At 43.7% G+C, this 22,469-nt stretch overlaps 1 protein-coding gene across 1 annotated transcript in view; it reads left to right on the forward strand.

Moving 5' to 3' along the window:
* MGAT5 (alpha-1,6-mannosylglycoprotein 6-beta-N-acetylglucosaminyltransferase) overlaps window positions 1-22,469 on the forward strand; it is a 343,102-nt gene that overhangs the window by 128,706 nt on the left and 191,927 nt on the right. Inside the window, exon 4 of the mRNA XM_090279425.1 lies at window positions 10,770-10,934. Coding sequence (XP_090135551.1) covers window positions 10,770-10,934 — 165 coding nt within the window. The remainder of the gene's footprint in view (window positions 1-10,769; window positions 10,935-22,469) is intronic.

The raw sequence follows: 22,469 nt of genomic DNA on the forward strand, positions 1-22,469 counted from the left end.
TTGGGTTCACTGTGAAGAACACGCTTGTTAACTCCATAGAGCCACCCACAGGAGGCACAGAGAGATTACTTATCCTCCGATTGTCAACAACTTTCGGCCCAGTCCGCATTCTTAGCGCGTATGCCCCAACCCTCTGCGCCAACACTGAAGAGAAAGAACAGTTCTACCATGCACTGGACGAAGCGTCATCCAAGATCCCCAGAAGTAACGCTCTTTATCTCCTTGGAGACTTCAACGCAAGCCGACCACATGGCCTGGCCCACCTGCCTCGGAAACTTTGGGAGAGGAAAGATCAATGAGAATGGTCAGCGACTGCTTGAGCTTTCGTGTCACCACGGCCTGTGCGTGACAAACACGTTCTTCAAGTGCAAAGAGATCCACCAGGTGTCATGGAGGCACCCCCGCTCCCGCCACTGGCACCAGCTTGACCTCGTCATCACCAGAAGAACGGATATTGGCAGCACCCTCCTCACCCGCAGCTACCACAGTGCAGACTGCGACACGGACCATGCCCTCGTGGTAAGCAAGGTGCGCATAATGCCGAAGAGGTTGCACCACTCCAAGATGAAGGGTCGCCCACGCATCAACACCAGTTGTGCCAGCAACCCAGTTAAGACCCAGCAATTCATCAACAGGATGGAAGATGCACTCGGCGAGGGAATGGCGGCAGATGACATTATCGAATCCAATTGGCCACGTCTCCGCGACGCCATATACAACTCCGCCATTATTGCTTACGGGAAGAAAGAGCGGAAGAACGCTGACTGGTACAAGGCTCACTGGGAAGAAATGGAACCCGTGATCGAGGCTAAGAGGAAGGCCCTACTGGCTTACAAGGCCACGCCCACTCCCAGTACACTTCAAGCTCTACAGGCTGCCAGGAACAAAGTCCAGAAGACCGCCCGCCACTGTGCCAACACCTATTGGCTAAACCTGTGCAGAAGCATCCAGGAAGCCGCCGATATAGGCAACGCACGAGGAATGTATGAGGGTATCAAGAAGGCAACAGGCCCAATCCCCTCCAAGATCGCCCCCCTTAAGTCCAAGACAGGTGAGGTCATCACTGACCAGGAACAGCAAATGCGGCAGTGGACCGAGCACTACCTCGAGCTGTACGCAACGAGGAACACCGTAACAGACACTGCTCTTAACGCCATCCCAGACCTATCAGTCATGGAGGAGCTAGACACCCCACCTACTGCGGCAGAGCTCGGCAAAGCCATCGACCGCCTCGCTTGCGGGAAAGCACCAGGAAGCGACGGAATCCCTCCAGAAATCCTAAAGAGCGGGAAACCAGTCCTGCTACAGCCGCTCCACCATCTACTCTGTCGCTGCTGGAAGGAGGGTTACATCCCCCAGGATATGAGAGACGCCAACATTATCACCATGTACAAGAACAAAGGAGACCGCAGCGACTGCAACAACTACCGGGGCATCTCTCTCCTCAGAGTCGTCGGCAAAGTATTCGCCCGGGTAGCTCTTGCCCGCCTGCAGACCCTTTGCTTCCCGCGTCTACCCAGAGTCCCAGTGTGGCTTCAGAGCTGGCCGATCAACAGTGGACATGATCTTCTCCCTACGCCAGCTGCAGGAGAAGTGTCACGAGCAGCATAAACCACTCTACCTCGCCTTTATCGACCTCACGAAGGCATTTGATCTGGTCAGTCGAAGCGGACTCTTCAGCTTGCTACGGAAGATTGGCTGTCCACCACATCTGCTTGCTGTGGTCATGTCCTTTCACGACAACATGCACAGCACGGTGTCCTACAACGGCGCAACCTCTGAGGCCTTCCCAGTCAGCAGCGGAGTAAAGCAGGGCTGCGTCCTCGCGCCTACGCTGTTCGGAATCTTCTTCTTCATGCTCCTCCAATACGCCTTTAAGGACTGCAGCGAGGGTGTCTTCATTCACACCAGATCCGATGGCAAGCTCTACAACCTGGCCCGTCTACGAGCCAAGAACAAAGTCAAAGAGGTGCTCATCCGTGAGATGCTCTTCGCCGACGACGCAGCCTTGACATCACACTCCGAAGAGGGACTCCAGCAGTTAGTCACTTGCCTTTCCCACGCATGCAAGGAGTTCAGACTAGCCATCAGCGTGACGAAGACAAACATTATGGCTCAAGGCACAGGGACTCCCCCATGCATCACCATCGACGGATACACCCTGGAGGTTGTCAACGATTTCACTTACCTCGGGTCCACCATCTCGAGCTCTCTGTCAGTCGACTTGGAGGTCAATCGGAGAATCGCCAGGGCAGCCACAGTTATGGCCAAACTGAACCGGCGAGCGTGGAACAATTCCAGCCTCACTGAGAAAACCAGACTGCGCATCTACCAAGCCTGCGTACTCAGCACTCTCCTCTATGGCAGCGAGACGTGGACCACCTACGCAAGGCACGAAAGGAAACTCAACAGCTTCCACATGAGGTGCCTGCGACGCGTCCTGCATGTCGCCTGGCAGGATAAGGTCCCCAACACCGAGGTGCTGAAGCGAGCCAACATGAGCAGTTTGCATGCAGTTCTTAGTGAGAGACGCCTCAGGTGGCTCGGCCATGTCAAAAGAATGGATGCAGGCCGTATTCCCAAAGACCTCCTCTATGGCGAGCTAGCAGAAGGCCAGAGGATGACAGGGCGCCCAAAACTGCGGTTCAAAGACATCTGCAAAAAGGACATGACACAATGCTCCATCAATCTCAACACATGGCAAGTTCAAGCAGACGACCGCCTAGCCTGGAGGCTCGCGGTCAGGCAGGGTACGTCACGTGCAGAGGCTGCGCGCAACGAGGAGGCGGTCCAGAAAAGATCGAGGCGGAAGCAGCGTCAACAGCAGCAACAACGGCCATCTGCCTTCACCTGTAACAAGTGTGGCAGGGATTGTCACTCCCGAGTCGGACTGCACAACCATTCTCGGCGGTGCAGATAGACTCTCAAGAAGCTACGCCATCGTCTCTCAAGACGGACGGCTGCCGATGACGATGATCATCTCTCTCCCTCACTCTAAACACAAGCCCCCAGAGAATAGGGACTTTTGTCTCTTCTCCAGGGCTTTGAAATGTGCCTGGTGCATAGGAATCGTGAGAGACTAGCAGCCCCACCCCAGGGTTATGTGTGGTACAGCTACAGCCGCGGCGACTTTGAAAATCAGAGTAATGCTTTCAGTGAAACAGGAAACAAGAAATTCCCTGTGGATTCCATGTCCACGAGACTCCAAGTAGCTGTTACATGTGATCCTATCATAGGAACCATTGTTTATTCTAGAAGGCAGTGAGAGAGTGTTTTTGTGTGGCTTGTGGGAGGGCTCCTTATTAGATGTGTGTCCATGGGCAAGTAACTGATGTTTAAGAGCCTGCCTCTTCCTGTTTTGTAAAATAGAGGATTATATTACTTACCCCGTACGGTTGTTGTAAGGATTACATGTGACCAAGCTTATTGGAGCACTGAGATGAATAAAAGAGCCTTCGTTGCTGTGAGTTATCACTAACCCTGGCCTGCATGTACCTGCACCTGCTGCTACCACCCAACCAAAAGGGCCTGTAAACCTGACATTGCTCATTCACTTGAATGCAGGGCTTCAGGAGCCTCTTTATGTAGGTGTCCTTAGCACTTACCCGAGCGGCTGAGGCCCATCCAGACACCCTCTCCTCCACAAGGACAGGCCTGTCTACCAGAAGCACTCGGGCTGCTTTAAGAAAAGCAGTGCTGGGCCCCCACACCATCTGGGGTTGAGAACTGCTGCCCTGGCCTCTGCAGAGATGGTGTTAGGCTCCTCACTGGGTCTCTTTCTAAAGATGGGTTAGTTTCACACGTTAGAAATAGAAGGTGTGCTTGTTATTGCCATGTTCAAAAGAGAAGGCTTCCTTCCCTCTCTGGGCTGTGAGACCCAGGGAACACACCCTGGAGTCAGGTCGGGGACGTTGGGCAATAATGGTCTTGACCTCTTAGAAACTGAGTTGTCTTCTATAAAGTAGCTAAAATGCTAGACTCCTACTCTATGCAACTGGCTAGTTGTTAGGAAAATTGGGAGAAAGACCCAAGAATGTCATTCTAGATATTTACAGATTCCATTAACCCTTTGAGTGCCAACCTCACTGTGAGTGATGCTGATAAATTTTCCCAAAAGTGCCAGCGTCCTCCCAGCAACTCTTTTCCATGGTTATATATGTAAATAACAATGGAATAATTCGTATTTTATATTTTGTTCTCTTTTTGTACCTCAGGTTATATATTGATATAATTTTTTCTCATGTTGTTCCAGATTTCGAATTATGCATGGCTTTCAAAGGGTTAAACACCTGATATCATTTACAGGCCTAGATGTGCTCTTTCCTCAGATTTTGCTGCCTAGAAAAATTCTTAAAATGCCAGTGACCACCCCCCTGCAGCACCTTAGGAACAGCATTCACCACTAGGTAAAAGTGGAGTCACACTTAAATCCTAAAGCAGGAGAGAAGGTTGGTCAGCGATACTGAGCATCTGAGCTGCTCTGTCACTTGATGCTGATGATCAACTCCCTTTTGTGCCCTGGTGTGGCTGTCCGCGAACCCCACAGGGGAAGGTCACATGTGAGTTTAGGTGCCGGCAAGTCACCCACCGAGATAAGGCAGTGGGAGTCAGTGACTGAGATGTTTCAGGGTTGGCGGAGGTGGGGGGGGTTGTCTTCTTATCTGACATCAGGGCACTCATGGCCAGTATCCTTGAGTTCTGAGGATAGACGTCACTGTACCGTGATTTCAAAATAGCATTTGATATCTTTGTGATGTGATAGTAATGTGAATGTTTATATAAAATTGAGAGCATATGGAATATGAAACTATCAAGAAGCCCTGGGACTCTGTAGGCATGTCACCTGGGTAGCCACGTTTTCTCTCCCAATATGAAAGGAAAAAAAGTTCATAAACTTAAGCAGCCAATCGAATCACTATTTCAAGGCAGTCCCACGCAAAAGATACTGTCAGTAAAACACACAAGGGCAAAATGATCCAAGTTCATCTTTGTATCCTTACAAATAGGGATGAATAAAAAAATAAAGTACTCCATAAACCCAAACCCAGAAAACAAGAATAAAAGAATAAAAAATAAAATACTCCTTAACCCAAACCCATATAAATTTTGATTTCATTCCAGTCCTTTCTTAAAATGCAGAGAGATGTGTGCGTGCTCATTTTTTAAAATTGGAGTATTTCATAAACAGCTTTTTAATTTATCTTTGTTATATTTCCTCATGACATTAGATATTTTTAATGACCCTGTGCTTATTCTTTCTCAACTATCCATTCAATAAATACTTATTGACCTCCTGATATTAATAGCCAATAGTGGTGATAAGCAGATGACAAGACAGGCCTGCTCTATGCCTTCCTTGAGTTTCCAGTCTAGCAGTTTGTTCCACCTTATGAAGAAAGGGACATAATATAATTTAATATTTTGGTTGGGTATTTCGGAAGTTTTCAGCTTTTATCTATAATAAATAATACTGTTCTCTTTTATAACTAACTCTGCTTTGAACATCTTTGTACATAATGAATGGAGTGTATTTTGGTCATTACTGTAACTGCATTCTCTTTCTGTGGAAAGGTCGTTTTAAAATTAATTTAAAAATATTTAACTGATGAAACTTGACATGCCTGGCAGTCAGTGGGAATGAGAGGTTGGGGTTAATTCTTTTTTCATTAGCACCTTCCTTTCTCATTAACTCCCTGTCTTGGCTGGTGTCTCTGGAGCCCCAAATGAAGCAGCTCTGTTGTTCACACTCTGCCTCTCAGGGGAGGCTGTGGTGAAGAGGGATTTTCATTAGGAGCAGGCACAGATGTAAATGATTTCTGGCAGTTCAGATGGAAGTCCCTGCTCATCGCACAGTTGGTTCTGTGTCCGTGAATAGTGGTGGCCGCACCTGAAACGTACTCTCCACCATGGCTGTGCCAGAGTCCTCGACATGTGGGTCTGCACTTCCTGTGTGAGCGCCCTGAGGGCGGGCTGGGCACTCAGACCCCACAGGTGAGCCTGCGGGACAGCAGGCTGCAGAACCACTGCCTTAGAAACGTGTCCCAGGGGAGTGGGATGGGCCCAGCATAGGCTCCAAGCACAGCCTTTCTCGATAATCTCTCAAATATTGATTGACTTAATGATCTGGGCAGTCAGGTTCACCACCCATTCTCACAGCTGTAGCTAATAGACTCATACAGCTTTTCCACTAGCAAGGCCCCTCTCTCTACTGAGATCCTCTCTCCTTGGATTCCAGTTGTAGAGGAAAGTATAACTGGCAGTGGCATCTCCTTGACTGTCCTGATTAGGGATGTGGCAGCATCTTCCAGCCCCTTTTGAGGCCCTAATGTCATGGCTTGCTGAGATACGGTAGATCTCAAACTTCCTAGCATGATTGAAACCAAAGCTTACTTTCCTCAGAGGGACACTTTAAATGTTTTCGAATCTCATCTTTGTCATGTACAGCAATTTTTAGGAACACAGAGTTTTGTTAGTAATGTTGGGATTATATTTTTATCGTTAAGGCTTTGAAACACAAAATTTTAAAAGCTTGTTAGTAATTGAAAATTGTAATGCTGTTGAGGATACCTTTTACTGTTATAATAACTATAAAACAGTGATAAATATAAAAAACATTAAACTGGAATTTGGAAGAATATTTTCACCATCATTTTTTTTTATTAAACTATAGAAATTATTCTTGGATATATAGTCTTATTGGATAAATGGGTTATCATTAATACTAAAACACAAAAGCACTAACATTAGTTTAAAATCGCAATAACACTTCAACAGCTTTTGTAGGTTTAACTGTAAAATACAAAGACGAGAAATCATTTCATCACCTAGAAATGTATAATTTATGTAGCCTTATTGGTGGGAAGGCTGTTGTTTGTTTATTTGTTGCTTCATTCATTCCTGTACTATGTAACACAAATTTACTGAATACTGTAATGCGCTAGGCTCTGTGCCAGTAGGTAAGGATGCAGAGGTGGGCTTGGCATCATTTTGCCCTTGTTTTATTGGTAGTATCTTTTATCTCGTGTTGGACTGCGTTGAAATAGTGACTCAAATAGCTGCTTGAATTGCAAATGAACTTTTTTTCTTTTCATGTAAGGAGAGGATAGATGCCTATCCAGGTGATATGCGTTAGGGAATCCCAAGTTTTTGATAGTTTTATATTTCATTCTTATTTTAAGGCAGGAGGGCAGATTTCAAAATTATTTTTAGTGTTGGAATTGCTTAAAAAACAGTGGCATCAGCAATTGTTGAGGGTGGTTGAGATATGATTTAACATGGCGGAAGCCCAGAGGTTAATCCCTGGTAAGTGTGTTCAGAAGCAGCAGGTCAGATATACTTGCTGACCAGCAGGTCCATGGTGGTTCTTTAGAGGTGATATCGCATGGTAGATAGGAGCCTTTGGCCATGGAACCAGGCTGTGGGTATGAACCCTGTGTCTGCAGTCACCTGGAGCAAATTACTTAACTTCCCTGTGTTGTGGTTTATGCATTTGTGAAATGGGAGTGGGAACCACAGTACATTCACCATACTGTCTGGACAAGATCAAATGAGTTAATCCATGTGAAGTGCTGAGGATGGTAGCTGAGACACAGTACGTAGTGGTGGTGGCAGAGTGGTAGCAGTAGTTATTAGTAGTATTGGGTGGTACATCTCTCATCAATACAGCTTCCCTTATTTATACCATATCAGAGTCACAGAAGGTCAGTCTCAGGCAGAGGAGGTCAACAAGAGATTACTCACACTTACTGGTGAACTCTATTTTAAGAATTGAGGAAGAGTATCTTCTTAATGCTGATGTGACGACTTTGCATCCTACCTTAGGTGTGCTCCACTGATAACTGTGGGTTGGGGGCTCTGCTCAGTGGTCTCATTGCCTGTTAAGAGTATGAAAGGTTGCCAACCTTGTGTGTCTACCAGCTCTCATAGGCAGGAAGGCTGACTTCCCTCATGGTACTGCCCGTTGTACTTGCAGCAATGCCTCCAATACCTCAGCAAGTGGAAGTCAACTTCCTGCAAGTTCTGTGAGTGGCTTCTTGTATTTCCATTGCCTATCCCATAATCCCTCTGTCAGAGTTCTCTCTTGGAATCTCCACAGAGGGGCAGCAGGGAAGAAAAGGGTTGAGAGAATGTGTCTAATTCAGTGGTTCTTAAACGGGGGAAATTTTGCCCTCCAAGGGACTCTGGCAACATCTGAAGACATTTTTGGCTGTTACAAAAGTGACATTGCTACCCCCATTTGGTGTCTAGAGCCCAGGGATGCTGCCAAACACCTTACAGTGCACAGGACAGCCCCACACAACAAAGAATTATCTGGTCCAGAGTGTCAATACTGTTGAAGTTGAGAAACCGTGAGTTAACCCAAACTATAGGGCCAGGCTTCTGTGCCTGGCTAAGTAGTGGATAATAGTTACATGCCATTTTACACAGGGACTCCATGGCTGGCAATACAGGCAAAGAGGCTGGAGGTGGGGAAGATTAACATCCTTTGTGTGAGGAGTGGTTTTTCCCTACTGAGTGCAGCCATCTCTCAGTGACACCAGTGCCCCCATCTGTGTGGTTGGCCTCTGGCAATCTTCAGAACACTATAGAGAACCAGTCGCCCGCCTTAGATTAAGTGTAAGAGCAGAGCTGGCGGCTGACTCCTGCTGACCATGCCAGCTAACAATGGGCCTGGGACAGACTGTGAGTCATGTGGATCAGGGGACTGCAGCCCTGCCAGAGAATGATCTTGTGACTCTGGATAAAGTGATAATGCTTTGCATCACCCAGGGGGAGGTTCAGGAAGGATGGAAACATATTCCAGAGAACGGTTTTATTTTTTATTTATATATGTAAAAGGCAGTTATGTAGTGCCTATTATGTGCCAGGAAGTATTTTAAATCTTTTATAAATGTTAACCCATTAGACCTTCATAACTACCCCAAAGAGGCAGGCTTAGCGTTATCTCTTTTTCACAGGTGAGGAAACAGGAATGGAGAGGGGGGACTCAAACCTAGGAAGTTCAGCTCCAAAGTCTGGGCTCTTAAGCACTATGCTGTGGATGAAAGACAGAGTTTCATGTGTGGTTTTCCTTTTATCCCTTGGTTCTTAACTTGTGACTGGTCCCAGTGAGACATCAGGGAATTAGGCAGATCTAAATTAAGTGTTCATTCTGACTCATCACTGTGAACCTCAGTTTTCCCATCTGTAAAATGAAGTCATACCTATCTCATGGAGAATATGGACATATCATGGGGTTTCATATATATAAGATGACACATTATAGGTCTTCAGAAAATGTTAGCTCTCTTCTGCCCTTCTTTGTTATAATCAGATTTTTGGCCCTTTTGCTCTAATGTCATGGCCAGCTTGCCTTACTGCCTGCAGGTAAGATACATACTGAAGAGCAAAAAATAGACCTGGTCAGATATTTGTTAGAATTAATGGGTGAACAGACTGCTACAGATCTTAACATTATGAAGAAGTCTGATGTTTGATGTTGGGGAGTGATGGAGAGGATGAGATAATGCCTAACACATCAAACCAGGCTTTCAGGATAAAGATGTGGGTTCTGTTTCTGTTTACAGTTTTTAATCAGCTCCAGTGATGTTGTCTGTAAACCACTGAGAACACAAACTTCCATGTTAATTACATATCTGTATTTCTATCAGGATGAGTTTCTTTCTGGACCTGGGAGAACAGGGCTGTCTGAGGGCCTCTTGGCCAAGGTTGGTGGCTGTCTATGCGAACCAGGTGTGTGTTTCTTTTGGGGCCGGTTCAAAGTACCTGCTCAAGCAAGTTTGCTCTATTTGCAGTAGAAGGGGAGGTAGCAGCTTCCCAGTTGTCTCAGTTCAGGACTTTACTATGTCCTGCTACACACACAGTGTACCGCTGCCCTGACCCGCACCCAGTCCACAAATCATCTGGATCCTGTCCACATGGATGGCCATCCTGTTGTCCTTCTGCCTTTTCCACATGTACAAGTCAGTGTATCTTTCTTCAATGATGAGTTTCCAGAGGAGAAGGGCTAAATTCATCTCTTCATGTGTGTGCTATTACATTTGTGAGGATGATATGCCCAGAGGAAAGTGTTCAACTCCTTAACCCATGGCCAGATGTGTAAGAAAGGGAGTCAACTCTTACATGTAGGCACCATGCGAGACTATCCGCAACATCTAGAACAGTGTCTGGCTAACAGTAGTTGTTTGCTAGTTATTTCTTGAATGAATGAATGCCTCTGGTCTTTAAGTATTTTTCTAAATCTGATCATAGTTAACTTAGTATAGCATGTCTAGAAATGTGGAACTGTGGCTTTTATTGTTACTGTATGTAACCAAGAGAAATAAAGACTGCAAAAAAACTTTAGGACATACTGCAGTACAGGGAACTAAAAATTACAACAAACTCGATCCAGAAACCACTTTGGGACCTTGCCACATGTTGGGGTTGTCATTCTGTGCACCAGTAACCATAATGCTATAAGGAGGAGGAATTGATAAATACAGTGCTTGGGTAGGATGCTAAGTAACAATCAGCCCAGGAGCTAGAAATAATTTTATATCATTTATGCTTAACTTGCATCAGAGAATAGACCATGTTGTTTTGTACTTTCTGGGCCACTTGGAGATAGCCCCTGTCATCGTTAAGGTATGGTTCGTTAGGACATGTCTTGGGGCAGTACCTTTTGACCGCCACTTTTTGTTCTTAATGTCAGAGGGAAAGAGCGTGTGCATTGAACAAATATGCAGTGGCCAAAGAATTTTAAAAAGTGTCTGCATTTTATTTTACAGATCTGAAGAAAACTCTTGCTGTGTTGTTGGATAATATTTTGCAGCGCATTGGCAAGTTAGAGTCAAAGGTGGACAACCTTGTAATCAATGGCACAGGAGCAAACTCGACCAACTCCACCACAGCTGTTCCCAGTTTGGTAGCACTTGAGAAAATTAATGTGGCAGGTAAGAAGGGCAGTTCTATAGCCTGGCGTGGAGCCAGACCTTGATTTGAACCGGGAAAAGAATAAAGAAGCACAGTGATACTTTTTGATATGAGATAAATCCTATAAACTTGAGATGGCCCCTGTAAAGCTAGATTTAAATTTATTTTTGAATAACAGATGTTAAAATGCTTTTATAGTCTCATCATGACGTGTGATATCTGGTGGTTTCTCTGACATATTTCACATAATGAGCTCCTGGAATTCACTTTTAATGAGAAGATTCATAGCATGGATAAATGAAATATAGAGGTTATCTGGGAAGCTCATGCCAGTGAGAGGTCCCTCCTCCTCTCCATTTTCATCAGACAATTTCAAAAGTTTGTTATATACAATAATTCTCTCCTCTGAGCCACCATTGCAGAAAGTGCCTCCTTTGTGTATATGGAGAGAGAAATTCTGGAAATGGCACTTAGGAAATAAACAGCCCCGGCCTAATCTTGGGCTTGTTCTCTAGCCATTCACGCTGCCACCATGCATTTCCCACCGAGGTTCATTTGTCTGGCCCCTTCTTGAGACTGCGTTCTTGCCTGAGAGGAGAAGTGGGTTAAACACAAAACCCAAATCATGCACAGCATGTACTGTCCGCAGCTCATTGGACTCCCATCACACAGCCCTTGGGCTTGCCTCTGGGTTTTTGGGCTTGAGTCAGCCTTTTCTTGTTAGGGTGACCACTGTCCTTTCCTAGGGACTCAGGACAAAGCAAAGAGCTGGAGGATTAGGGTTAGGTGCTTCGGGGGAATGGTTTTGAATACCCATTCTGTATTCCTGGTAGGTGGTATCTAAATAAGTAGCTGAGTTACTAATGAAATTTAAAAAATCTAGTTTAGCACACTTGTTGGTTTGTTTTGCTCTCCCCCTTTCACAGACTTAATTGGGAGCCATTCCTTTCCTTTCCCCCCTTCAGTGTCAAAACATTTAATCATTTCATATTATGCAAGCTTGTTGTATTACCTGTTTGTTATGATCTTTGCCCTTTCACAAGTTTTAAATTACAGGATATACTTCTATACTTCTAATAATCCAAAATAGCCAACCAAAAATATTAAAAAGAGCTTTTAATTACAAAACAGAGGCAGTGTCATCTAGGCCATAAATCGTGTCTTCCCTGCAGCCTCCAACAGCTTCTGTAATTAGACAAGAAACCTCCCACTATGTTGAGCTGCTTATTGATAAACAGAACCCGTGCCTCTGGTGTCCACTCCTCCACCCTCTTCCCAGTAGGAAATGCTATTGAAAAGCTCCTATCTCATTTCATGACAGCTCTGCATTTTCCTAATTCCGGAGGTGGGGTGGGGTGCTCTGCCACTAATTTTGTGGCTCCCACTGCCTCTGTCCTGTAGGAACCATGTAAACATGTCTGCTGTCATTCTCCTCCCTGACAAGGGATCTTGCTGCCTCTGGCTACATGTTTGTGAGCCAGCCTCGCAGGGAGACTTTTCCTTCTGAGTCCCACATCCCAGGGTACAGAACAATGAGTAGACCTTCAGCAGTGACATGGGAGGGATTTGGTGGCTACTTCTTTCAAATGTGATCCAGCCCCATGTATTGAGCTATTTTACTCATTTAACAAGTATCTCTTGAGCATGTTCTATAAGCCATTGGTTCTGAGGTAGACCCCTTTAGTTATAGATCATGGGTCCTGTGTTCCACTAATATTTAAAGAACCAAAGGTTTTTTTTATTTTTTTTTCCATTTGGAGAAATGGGAGGAAATTGAGTTATGCCTTTAATAATTAATCTCATTCTTGCTTCTTTGTATTTTTCATATGTGTGTGATACCTTTCATGCCTTCGAGATTTTTACTGGCCAATTAGGAAAATAACACATGCATAAAATAACACAGACTGTGGTCACTGTAAGTGGGGGTCAGTGTGGAAGACTTTTCGTAGGAAGGTAAGCTTTGAAAGGTAGGAAAGATTGAGGCATAGGACCCTCATGGAAGAGATACAAATTAGAAATGGGTTGTGACCCAGAAAGACACTTGGAAGGAAGGAGAGGTAACTAACAACTAGCAATACCAGTTACTGTTCCTGACTCTTGGAGCCACATGTTTTTACTTAATCCTCTCAGTGTCTCTGAGAAGTAGTTTCACAAGTTTCAGTGAATTTAAGTATTTGGGAGAGGGGGTCCTTAGCTTAAGACCTCCTAGCACCACACAGAGAAGACATTGTGAGTGTTTGCACTGATTTTCTTGCTTTTATTTGTAGATCATTGCAAATGGATGAGTCTGGGAAAATGTGCCATCATTTTCTTAGAGGTTCCTAAAAAGGTGACAGTATAGCTTGTTAAATAAGGGAGCGTCTATTTGTTGGTTGACCTGTGTACTTTAAAAACAAAAAAGGTGGGGGGAGCAGCAGCCCATCCGTGTGTGTGTGTGTGTGTGTGTGCATATGCATCACTTTGCTAGATACTGTATTGGCCACAGTGGGCATAGATGTGAAAAAAGGAATGAAGGCAACCTTCTTTATTTCCCCCAGAGGTTGGAGAGTCCTTTACATCTTTTAAAATAATCGACATACAGTTTTTATTTGTCGTATATTTAGATTAGGGTGCGAAAAAGAAGGATAAAAACTTAAAGTGTATGGTCCTAGTTCATTGTCAGTCCCCCATTGCTTTTGTGCCCTTTTGCTGATCTGTGGCCACACAGGCGGTCCTCATAGCCTTCTTGTCAAAGCAGGAATGGTAGTTCTTAAGCTATGAGAGAGTTCATTTTTATAGGGTTCCAATCCCCATTGAGTGAAGTTTTTCATTCTCACTTTCTGCATTAAGACATTTGGTAATTGCTCAGAAATGTTCTCCCTGGTGTGTCTTTACTGCTTAGTCTGGTGTCTTATTGCTCGTGATGTTTCTGATTGCTTACTGTTATGTCTTATTGCTTGCTGATATATCTTCTGGTTGGCTGTAAACTGCCTCTCAATTGGGTACCATAGATGTTGAAGAAGGGCTTCTTACATTTATTTTCTTTTGGGGACATTTGTGTGTATGAGTGTGTGTCCTCTTTCCTTTTCTGTTTTGCGGTGTTTGACGTGGATTCTATCCAAAATGGCCTTTCTTTCCAAATTCATCATTCTTGGTCTTTTTTTATTATGTGAAAATGAATGTTTCCCTAGAGAAATTTAGATGAAAATGAACTTTGTTGAAATCAAGAATCATATTGAACTGCATTTTGAGCTCTTTATTTTATTGAAGAAGAAGGTGAATTAAAGGAATGAATAAATAGGTATTTAAAAATCTCCAACCTTCAACCAGTCACCATTTCTCCAGGTTTTCTCCCTGAAAGAACTTGTGTGTGCCTTCATCAAAAGTTATCTTCTTTCAGAGTGATACATTGGTTTTTTGAAAAGACCAATTCTGCTTTTCTCCAGATTTGTGATCTTAGATTATGAAGCAGAGTGAACAGGTTTGGGTGTGTGGTTCTTTGTCCTGTAACTAACAGGTGGGAAGGCAAAAAGTATGGATGTGTGGTAATGAAAACACTCACCTCCTGAGGACTGACAATGCCCGCGTTTATCCTCGTTTTGCTCATAGTGTTTTGTTGAAGGCCAGCCTGTGGAAGGTGCTCAATAAATCCTGCCATGTGGTTGGGAATGTGCTGGAGGGGGAGAGCACCTGGTTTCACTGGTGCAAGGGGTTTCTTCTCATAGTTTCTCCTCTCTATTTATACTCATGGGGATTTGCTTTGGAAGTAGGACTTGGGATCTCATTTCCCTTTTCTCAGACCTCAGCAGACACCACCTAAGAAGCAGGACTCTGTCCTGCATGACTGAGCCCCCCACAGATGACTCTGTGCCTGTGGAGCCTTCAGAGGAATTGACAAGATGTGCGATGCGGACCCAAGGGGGAGGGGTCCTCATTGCACATCTCCGTACTGTGGGTTGAGGGGAAAGGGGAGCATGGACATGTGCATTGGAACATTTATTTATACTCTCAAAAACCATTTGTTGTCATTCAACATCAGCTGAATAACAGGTTGGCCAGCGTTGGCGGTTCTCTAAAAGGCACAACATAATGCTAGCATCCCCTTTGTGTTTTGACTACTTACAATTGCAAGAGAAACTATCACAAAATCAAAGGTGCAGTAATGATTCAAGTGGCTGTTTTCTGATATTTAGTTCAAATTGAACATTATGCAGTCTTGCTTTTGCAAACATCAGTTGCAACATGCAATATGTTCTAGTATTTAGGTTTGAAGTGCAGTGTATTTGAACTTGGATGCTCTTCTCAATAAAAAGAATCATAATTATTATTCTTACCATTTGAAAATTGAAAATAAAAAATGTCCCTGCTGAGTTCCAGGGCTTACATTTAGAAGTACAGCTCCCTGCTTTGTGCTGCTAATGGACCTTGAAATTAAGTGGCACCTGCACAGTACAGCCCACATTATCAGTTGTGTTGGAGCAGCACCTGAAGTGTCTGACGTGCCCCTGCCCGCTGCAGTGGCTCAGCAGGTGGCGTTTCCAGGATCAGATTTTGGCCAGTCTGTAGCTCCCCAGATGCTGGCAAGAGGCAGGAGAGAGATGAGATTACAGGGTGCTTTCTTATTGATTGGAGCAAGAAACAAATGTGTTCCTCCTGTCTACCTGTCACTTTCTGTTTCATTCTTTGCAAGGACAGCAATAAATACTTGGCTACTTGTCAGAAACAATACTTATGGTACCCTCACCAAAAGATGTATGTCATTGATGGTGTGGTTTTCACTTGGCATGGTCAAAGGCATTTTGATTTTTATGATGAAGAAGGAGAAGAACAGGAGAAGGAAGAGGGGGAAAAATAGAGTTCAGGGAAATTCATGCTGACCTTTGAGTCTGTATTTATAGCACTAAATTTCAACCAAAGATGATTTTGACCTGCCCTCTTTGCCCCCCGCCCCCCAGGTGACACTTGGAAATGTCTGGAGACATTTTTTGTTGTCGCAACTGAGGCGATACTATTGATATTGGTAAATAGAAGCCAGGGATGCTGTTAAACATTCTGCAGTGCACAGGACAGCTCTAGGTCTACACCAGACCATTATCTAGCCCCAGATGTCCATTGTGCTGTAGTTGAGAAACCCTGATCTTATGAGGTATTGTTGGAATCTGGGATTACCACTTGTGATTGGTGCAAAAAGGTGCCTGAGACTTTGAGGTTTCCTCATAGGTCTACTATAGCCTAAAGTCTCCTTCCATCTTCTTTGCATGGCTGTTTGCAAGTTCCCAACGCCTACCACTTTTAGCTTTGCAACTGATCTTCAGGACCTCTAAGTAAGAGATTTTATAAACCCCCAGGAGACTATTTAGGGTCCTGACCTTAAGCTCTTTTCCTAGACCCAAATCAGTAAAATTTTGGCAATTTGTATTTTACTCCTGCTTATATGAAAAGGTAATTATTTTCAAGAAAGAGCCACTGATTCAGCATAATGATGGTAAAGTAGTCTGAGAGAGTGGATTTAAATTATAAGAATGTTTTAGAAGAAATTTCATTCTATTATTTTAAGCAGATCACATAATTATCAAGCTATGAGAGGGTAAATTAAATAAGTTAAGGAAAGTAAGACAGGTTCCCAAATATCTGCTTTGTAGCATGGCATGCCCTACACAGCATATCTGGAGCAATATAGAAGAAGAAGAGACTGGCAAGATAGGTTGGGTAATTTTTGAAGAGTTTTCCCATGTAAAACTACTAAGGAGTTTATATTTTGTTCTGTAGGCAGTGACAGCTGATGAGGTTTAAAGCAGGAATGTGATTAGATGAAATCTGCATTTTCAGAGAAAAATGAATGGTCACGTGGAAGTGGAATGCTTTTGAAAGGGGGTCATATTATAAGCCAGGTGAGAGAGGGTTTAGTTGACTCAGGAGGAGAAGGCCTGAAATTAGACATGTATATGAGCCCCAGGGAAAAGGGGTGGGTCCATGACCACGTCCGGGTGGAGCTGACATGATGAGGACACTGGTGGACCGTGGGAGAGGGTAAGGGAAGTGCTGTCCTTATGATTACCAAGGACGTAGTTTTAAGCATGACTGGGTGACGTATCTATTGAGGAAAGAAGCCAGCAAAGAGACAGGGTTGTGTGAAGACAGCAGCCATGTGTTAGTGTGGATTTAGGGAGTATAAATGCTTTGCTGGAAGCCATGTGGTTCGGAGTAACACTTTAAAGGCAGTTGGAACATTGGCTCAGGACTTGAGGGACCATGTTTGTGTAGCCAGGCTACCGTGGTTCAAATCCTGGCTCCACCACTTACTACCTGTGTGACTTTGGGTGTGTTTTTGAACCTTTCTATGGCTGAGTTTCCTGATCTGTAAAACTGGGGAGGTAATAGTAGTACAACTTTTGTGAGGTTGTTACGAGGATTAAGTGAGATACATGATTAAGAAAAGTTCCTGGTACAAAGTCAGTACTACCTGAGCATTTGCTAATTATAGCTTAAAAGCTACATATTTGAAACACTTATCTAAAAATGAAAATTGCCTTGACTAGTTATTAGAATATTACCACTAATAGTTAAAAATTAATAACAGTATTATGCTTTATAAATTATGAAATATTTCTGTATTATTTCATTTGAGCACTTTAAACTTGAAGAAATTCCCAAATAGACTTTTTTTTTTTTTTTTTTTGGTCAGTACTTAGAGACCTTCATTATCAATACTTAGAGGCCTGGTAGGAAATCATGAGTCAGTAATCTCTTGGTTGCAAGAGGCAAAAGAAACCTAGCTCATATTGGCTGAAACAGAAAAGAGAATTTAGGGCTCATGTCATTGAAAAGTTAAAAAAAAATAATGCTGAGAGCAGCTCCACTGGATTCAGACGTGGAAACTGCACTGCCTTCTCTGTTGGCTTCATGATAGGCCGTGTTCGCACAGTAGTGGCAGAAACGGTCCCCAGGAGACTCTAGGTTTCTGGCAGCATTCTTGGGGCAGGTTCTAATCAGGTTGGCTTGGGTTGGCTTGGAATCTATGCCTATCCATGATCCAGTCACTGTGCCAGGGACCTTCTGATGGACTGAGCATCGTTCATGAAGGTTACCCCTGAGATTAGGAGGGTCCCTAAAGAGATTCCAGGCAAGCAGATAAAGTACATATGACTGTTAGAGACCCCTGTCATGGTTTGGATATCCAAAGTCTTCCTAAGCCTGACTCTAACCTTTCTTTTCTTGAGGGATCAGAGGGCAAAGCTTCTGAAATACTAACCTTTCTGCCCCCATTTTAAATGGTGCTGTGGCTGAGCGCACTGAGCTCAGTCCCACTAGGAGCTCCCCTAGCCCACAGCATGCTGTTTGTTTACGCCCTTACACATTTATAGCCTGGAAAGCTCTTCCGTTTTTATGGCTAACTCTTATCATCCTTTTCAAAACTCATCTGAAGCACTGTCTCCCCTAAGAAGCCTTTTTGACACCCCTCCCAGCCCGGATGTTTCTGGTGATCTTGCTTTGTGTTTCCATGACTGCTATGTACATTTTGGGAATGTTCCATGCTCCGCCTGTCTCCACAGCCAAGCCGTAAGCTATTCAGAGGCGTGAGTAAAATAGCCTACATTTTCCTTTTAAACCCAGTACCTAGCTGGAGGCCTGGTAAATTGCAAGTTCTCAGTAAGTGATTGTGCAGCTGCGTGTGTGCACTCCTCACTCTCCTGAGCACACACCAGGTCGGCCACTGACCTGGAACTTGACCACAACAGTGATGGCCACACACTCAGTTCTAGATTGGCAGGTCTGTCATCGGCCTGCTGAGGCTTTTGACTGCTGTATTGTTCAGAGAGGAAGTGCTTTTGCTTTACTGTGCTTTCTGTAAACTGAGATTCCATAATAAGATCACTTCTTTTGTAACTGCTTGGAGGCTGATATAATAATGTAAGTAAGATTTTAAAACACTCTAATCAGCTGTGCTATATCAGAGATTGCTCTGAATGAATAGTTCTTGCAGAAAAGAGGCAGGGATCCACCAATATTAATGCTTTGGACTAGTTTACTGACCCTTCAGGGAATACATGGCTTTTTCATTTCAGAAACTGAGAGTGTATATCCCTATGGGGACTGCTGTTCCTCCTCAACAATTTGAAGAGAGACGGAGGAGAAAACAGAATCCTTCAGGAATGTGCGCTGTGGAACTGCCCTGGGGAGCTTGGGAAGAGTTTACTGTTTTTTATGAAAATGCCTCTACTCAGGGTTGTTCTGTGGATCAGAGATAGGACATACTGGAATTAGACTTGTTTGTTTTTGTCAGAAGGCAGCAGATCCCGCTGGCTCTAATTTGGCTTAATGAGGTATGTGTATACAGTTGTGCTATCAGCTTACATATGGTATTGGTTCAATAGACGTTCCACAGCTACAGCAGAGCATATGCTTTCCGGCACACATTCCTTGTCTTTGCCGTTCTGTCCTTCACCTGGTTTCATTGGCACGTATTTCAATACACTCATTCTAGAGCCTGCAGTTGAAAACTTCAGAACTGCATCATAATTAAAGCTGTTAATCTTAATCTGTCTGTGTTGTTGAAAAGGTTTTTAGGTGTGTGGGGTTTTGAGGGATTTTTATTTTAATCTGTGCTTTTGACTTTGCATAGCCGCAGCTTCTAAAATTAGGTGACCTAAGTGGAAAATCAAGTGCTAGTTTTTGTCATTTTTTGGTCCCCTTTTCATTATATCTCAGAAAAAGAAGAGGTGAAGCACACGTGGTGAAGGTGGGTCTGAAAATGAAGAAAGAGGTGTCCAATTAGGCATGTGATTAAGAGGGGCTAGACTGCCCCTCGGTCTGGGACAGCAGCACTAACCTTCATTGCAGTCTCTTTCTCTGTCCCTGCTGTGCTTTGGACATTCATTCAGCAGGTCTCATGTGCACGATCACACCCCCCAGGGCCCAAAGCATTGACAGAGCCAGTGGAGGGTTTTTGTTTTGTTTTTTTAATTTAATTTTTTTTAGTTTTATTTTTTAAGTATATTTTATTGATTATGTTGTTAGAGTAGTTCCAATTTTTTTCCCCTTCGCTCCCTTCTGCCCAGTACCCCCCTTCCCTCCAGCAATCCCACCCCCCTTAGTTCATGTCCATGGGTAGTGCATATAAGTTCTTTGGCTTCACCCTTTCCTATATTATTCTTAACTTCCCCCTGTCTATTTTGTACCAATTGATTATGTTTCTTAATCACTGCACCATATCCTCATTTCTCCCCCTCCTCCCTCCCAGCTGATAACCCTCCAAATGATCCCCATACCTATGATTTTGTTCCTATTCTGGTTTGCTTAGTTGAATTTTGTTTTTATTTTTAAGATTCAGTTGTTGATAGTTGTGAGTTTGTTGCCATTTTAATGTTCATAGTTTTGATCTTCTTTTTCTTAAGTTCCTTTGACATTTCATACAATAATGGCTTGGTGATGATGAACTCTTTTAGCTTTAACTTGTCTGGGAAGCTCTTCATCTGCCCTTCCATTCCAAATGATAGCTTTGCTGGATAGAGTAATCCTGGTTGCAGGTTGCCTTTCATCACATTGAATACTTGCCAGTCCCTTCCTGCCTGCAAAGGGTCCTCTGAGAAATCAGCTGATAGTCCTATAGGTACCCCCCTGTAGGCAACTCTCTGCCTCCCTCTTGCTGCCCCCAGGACTCTGTCTTTATCTTTCACCTTTGACATCTCAATCATGATGTGTCCTGCTGTTGTCCCCTCTGGTCCAGCTCTGCCAGGACCCTCCATGCTTCCCGGACCTGTATGTCCATCTCCTTTGAAAAATTTGGGAAGTTTTCCTCCTTTTTTTCAATTCTTGCTTCCTCATTCTGCACTGGTTGACTGTTTTTTTTTTTTTTCTTCCTTATATTCCAAATCATTGATTTGAACCCTGGTTTCCCTCCCTTCACCATTGGTTTTGTGTGGATTTTCCTTCATTTCACTTAGCATAGTCTTCACTTCTTCTCTTATGCATTTGCCATACTCAAGCATAACTGTCAAGCCTGTGAGCATCTTTATCACCAGTGTTTTGAATTCTGCATCTCTTAGGTTGTCTATCTCCTCATCTCTAAGGTTGGCTATCATTGCTTAGTTCTCCCACTGGAACCTTGATCCATTCCCCCTTTTGGGCCATACTTCTCTGTCTCCTCATTTTGACAGGCTCCTGTGTTTGTTTGCCTCCAGTGGAGGGTTTTAAGCTGTCTTAATGTTTCATGTTGGTGAGTTTTTCTTTTTCTTTTTTTCTTTTTAAAAATTTATTTATTTTTCTTTCTTTATTTTTTCATTAACATTTTGTTCCTTCCCCCCCACCTCCCAGCAGTCACCACACTGTTATCCATGAGCCCTTTTGCCTCTTTGCTCAATCCCTCCCCCCCTAACCTCCCCCACCCTCTAGCTGTCACCCTGCTCTCCATCTCTAACTGTCCCCATTTTCCTTGTTAGTTCAGTTTGTTCATTAGATTCCACATATAAGTGAAGTCATGTGGTATTTGTCTTTCTCTGGCCTATTTCACCTAGCATAATGTTCTCTAGGTCCATCCATATTGTCACAAAGGGTAAAATTTTCTTCTTCTTATGACTGAGTAGTATTCCATTGTGTAAGTGTCCCATAATTGTTGTATCCACACATCTATTGATGGGCACTTGGGCTTCTTTCGTATCTTGGCAATTGTAAATAACATTGCAATGAACATAGGGGTGCTTACGTTCTTTTGAATTAGTGTTTTGGGTTCCTTCAGATATAATCTCAGAAGTGGAATCGCTGGGTCAAAAAGCAAATCCGTTTTTAAATTTTGAGATATCTTCATAACGCTTTCCACAGTGTCTATACCAATCTGCATTCCCACCAACAGTGCACTAGGGTTACCCTTCCTCCACATCCAGGCCAGCACTTGTTTGTTGATTTATTGATGATCGCCATTCTTACAGGTGTGAGATGGTATCTCATTGTGGTTTTAATTTGCATTTCTCTAATAATTAGTGAAGTTGAACATGTTTTCATATGTCTGTTGATCATCTGTATGTCCTCCTTGGAAATGTGTCTATTCAGGTTCTTTGCCCATTTTTAAATTGGGTTGTTTTTTTGTTTTTCATGTGTTTTTTTGTTTTTTGTTTTGTAAGTACTTTGTAAACTTTGGATATTAACCCCTTATCAGATGTATGGACAGATATGTTCTCCCAGTCCGTGGGATGGATGTCTTTATTTTGTCAATGACTTCCTTTGTTGTGCGAACACTTTTTAGTTTGATGTAGTCCCATTTGTGTATTTTTTCTTTTTTTCCCCTTCCTGGGGAGCTACATCTGATAAAAAAGATTGCTACGAGCAATGTCTGAGATTTTGCTGCATATGTTTTCCGCTAGGATTTTTATGGTTGGTGAGCTTTTGGAGTCAACATTTACAGTGGAACTTCCTATACTGGTTACCCTGGGGATGGGCTCTTAGAACAGTTATTGTGGAAGAGCCACAGTTGAACATCAAGTGTAGGGAGGGCTTGTGCCAATGTTTCCCCTTCTGAATAGCAGCCATAGGATTGTGATTCATTCAGATACAGACTCTGTGTTCAGATACTGACTGCCTGT

Source organism: Furipterus horrens, unplaced genomic scaffold (assembly GCF_987537825.1).
Source record: "Furipterus horrens unplaced genomic scaffold, mFurHor1.1.pri manual_scaffold_1, whole genome shotgun sequence".
Lineage (NCBI taxonomy): Eukaryota > Metazoa > Chordata > Mammalia > Chiroptera > Furipteridae > Furipterus > Furipterus horrens.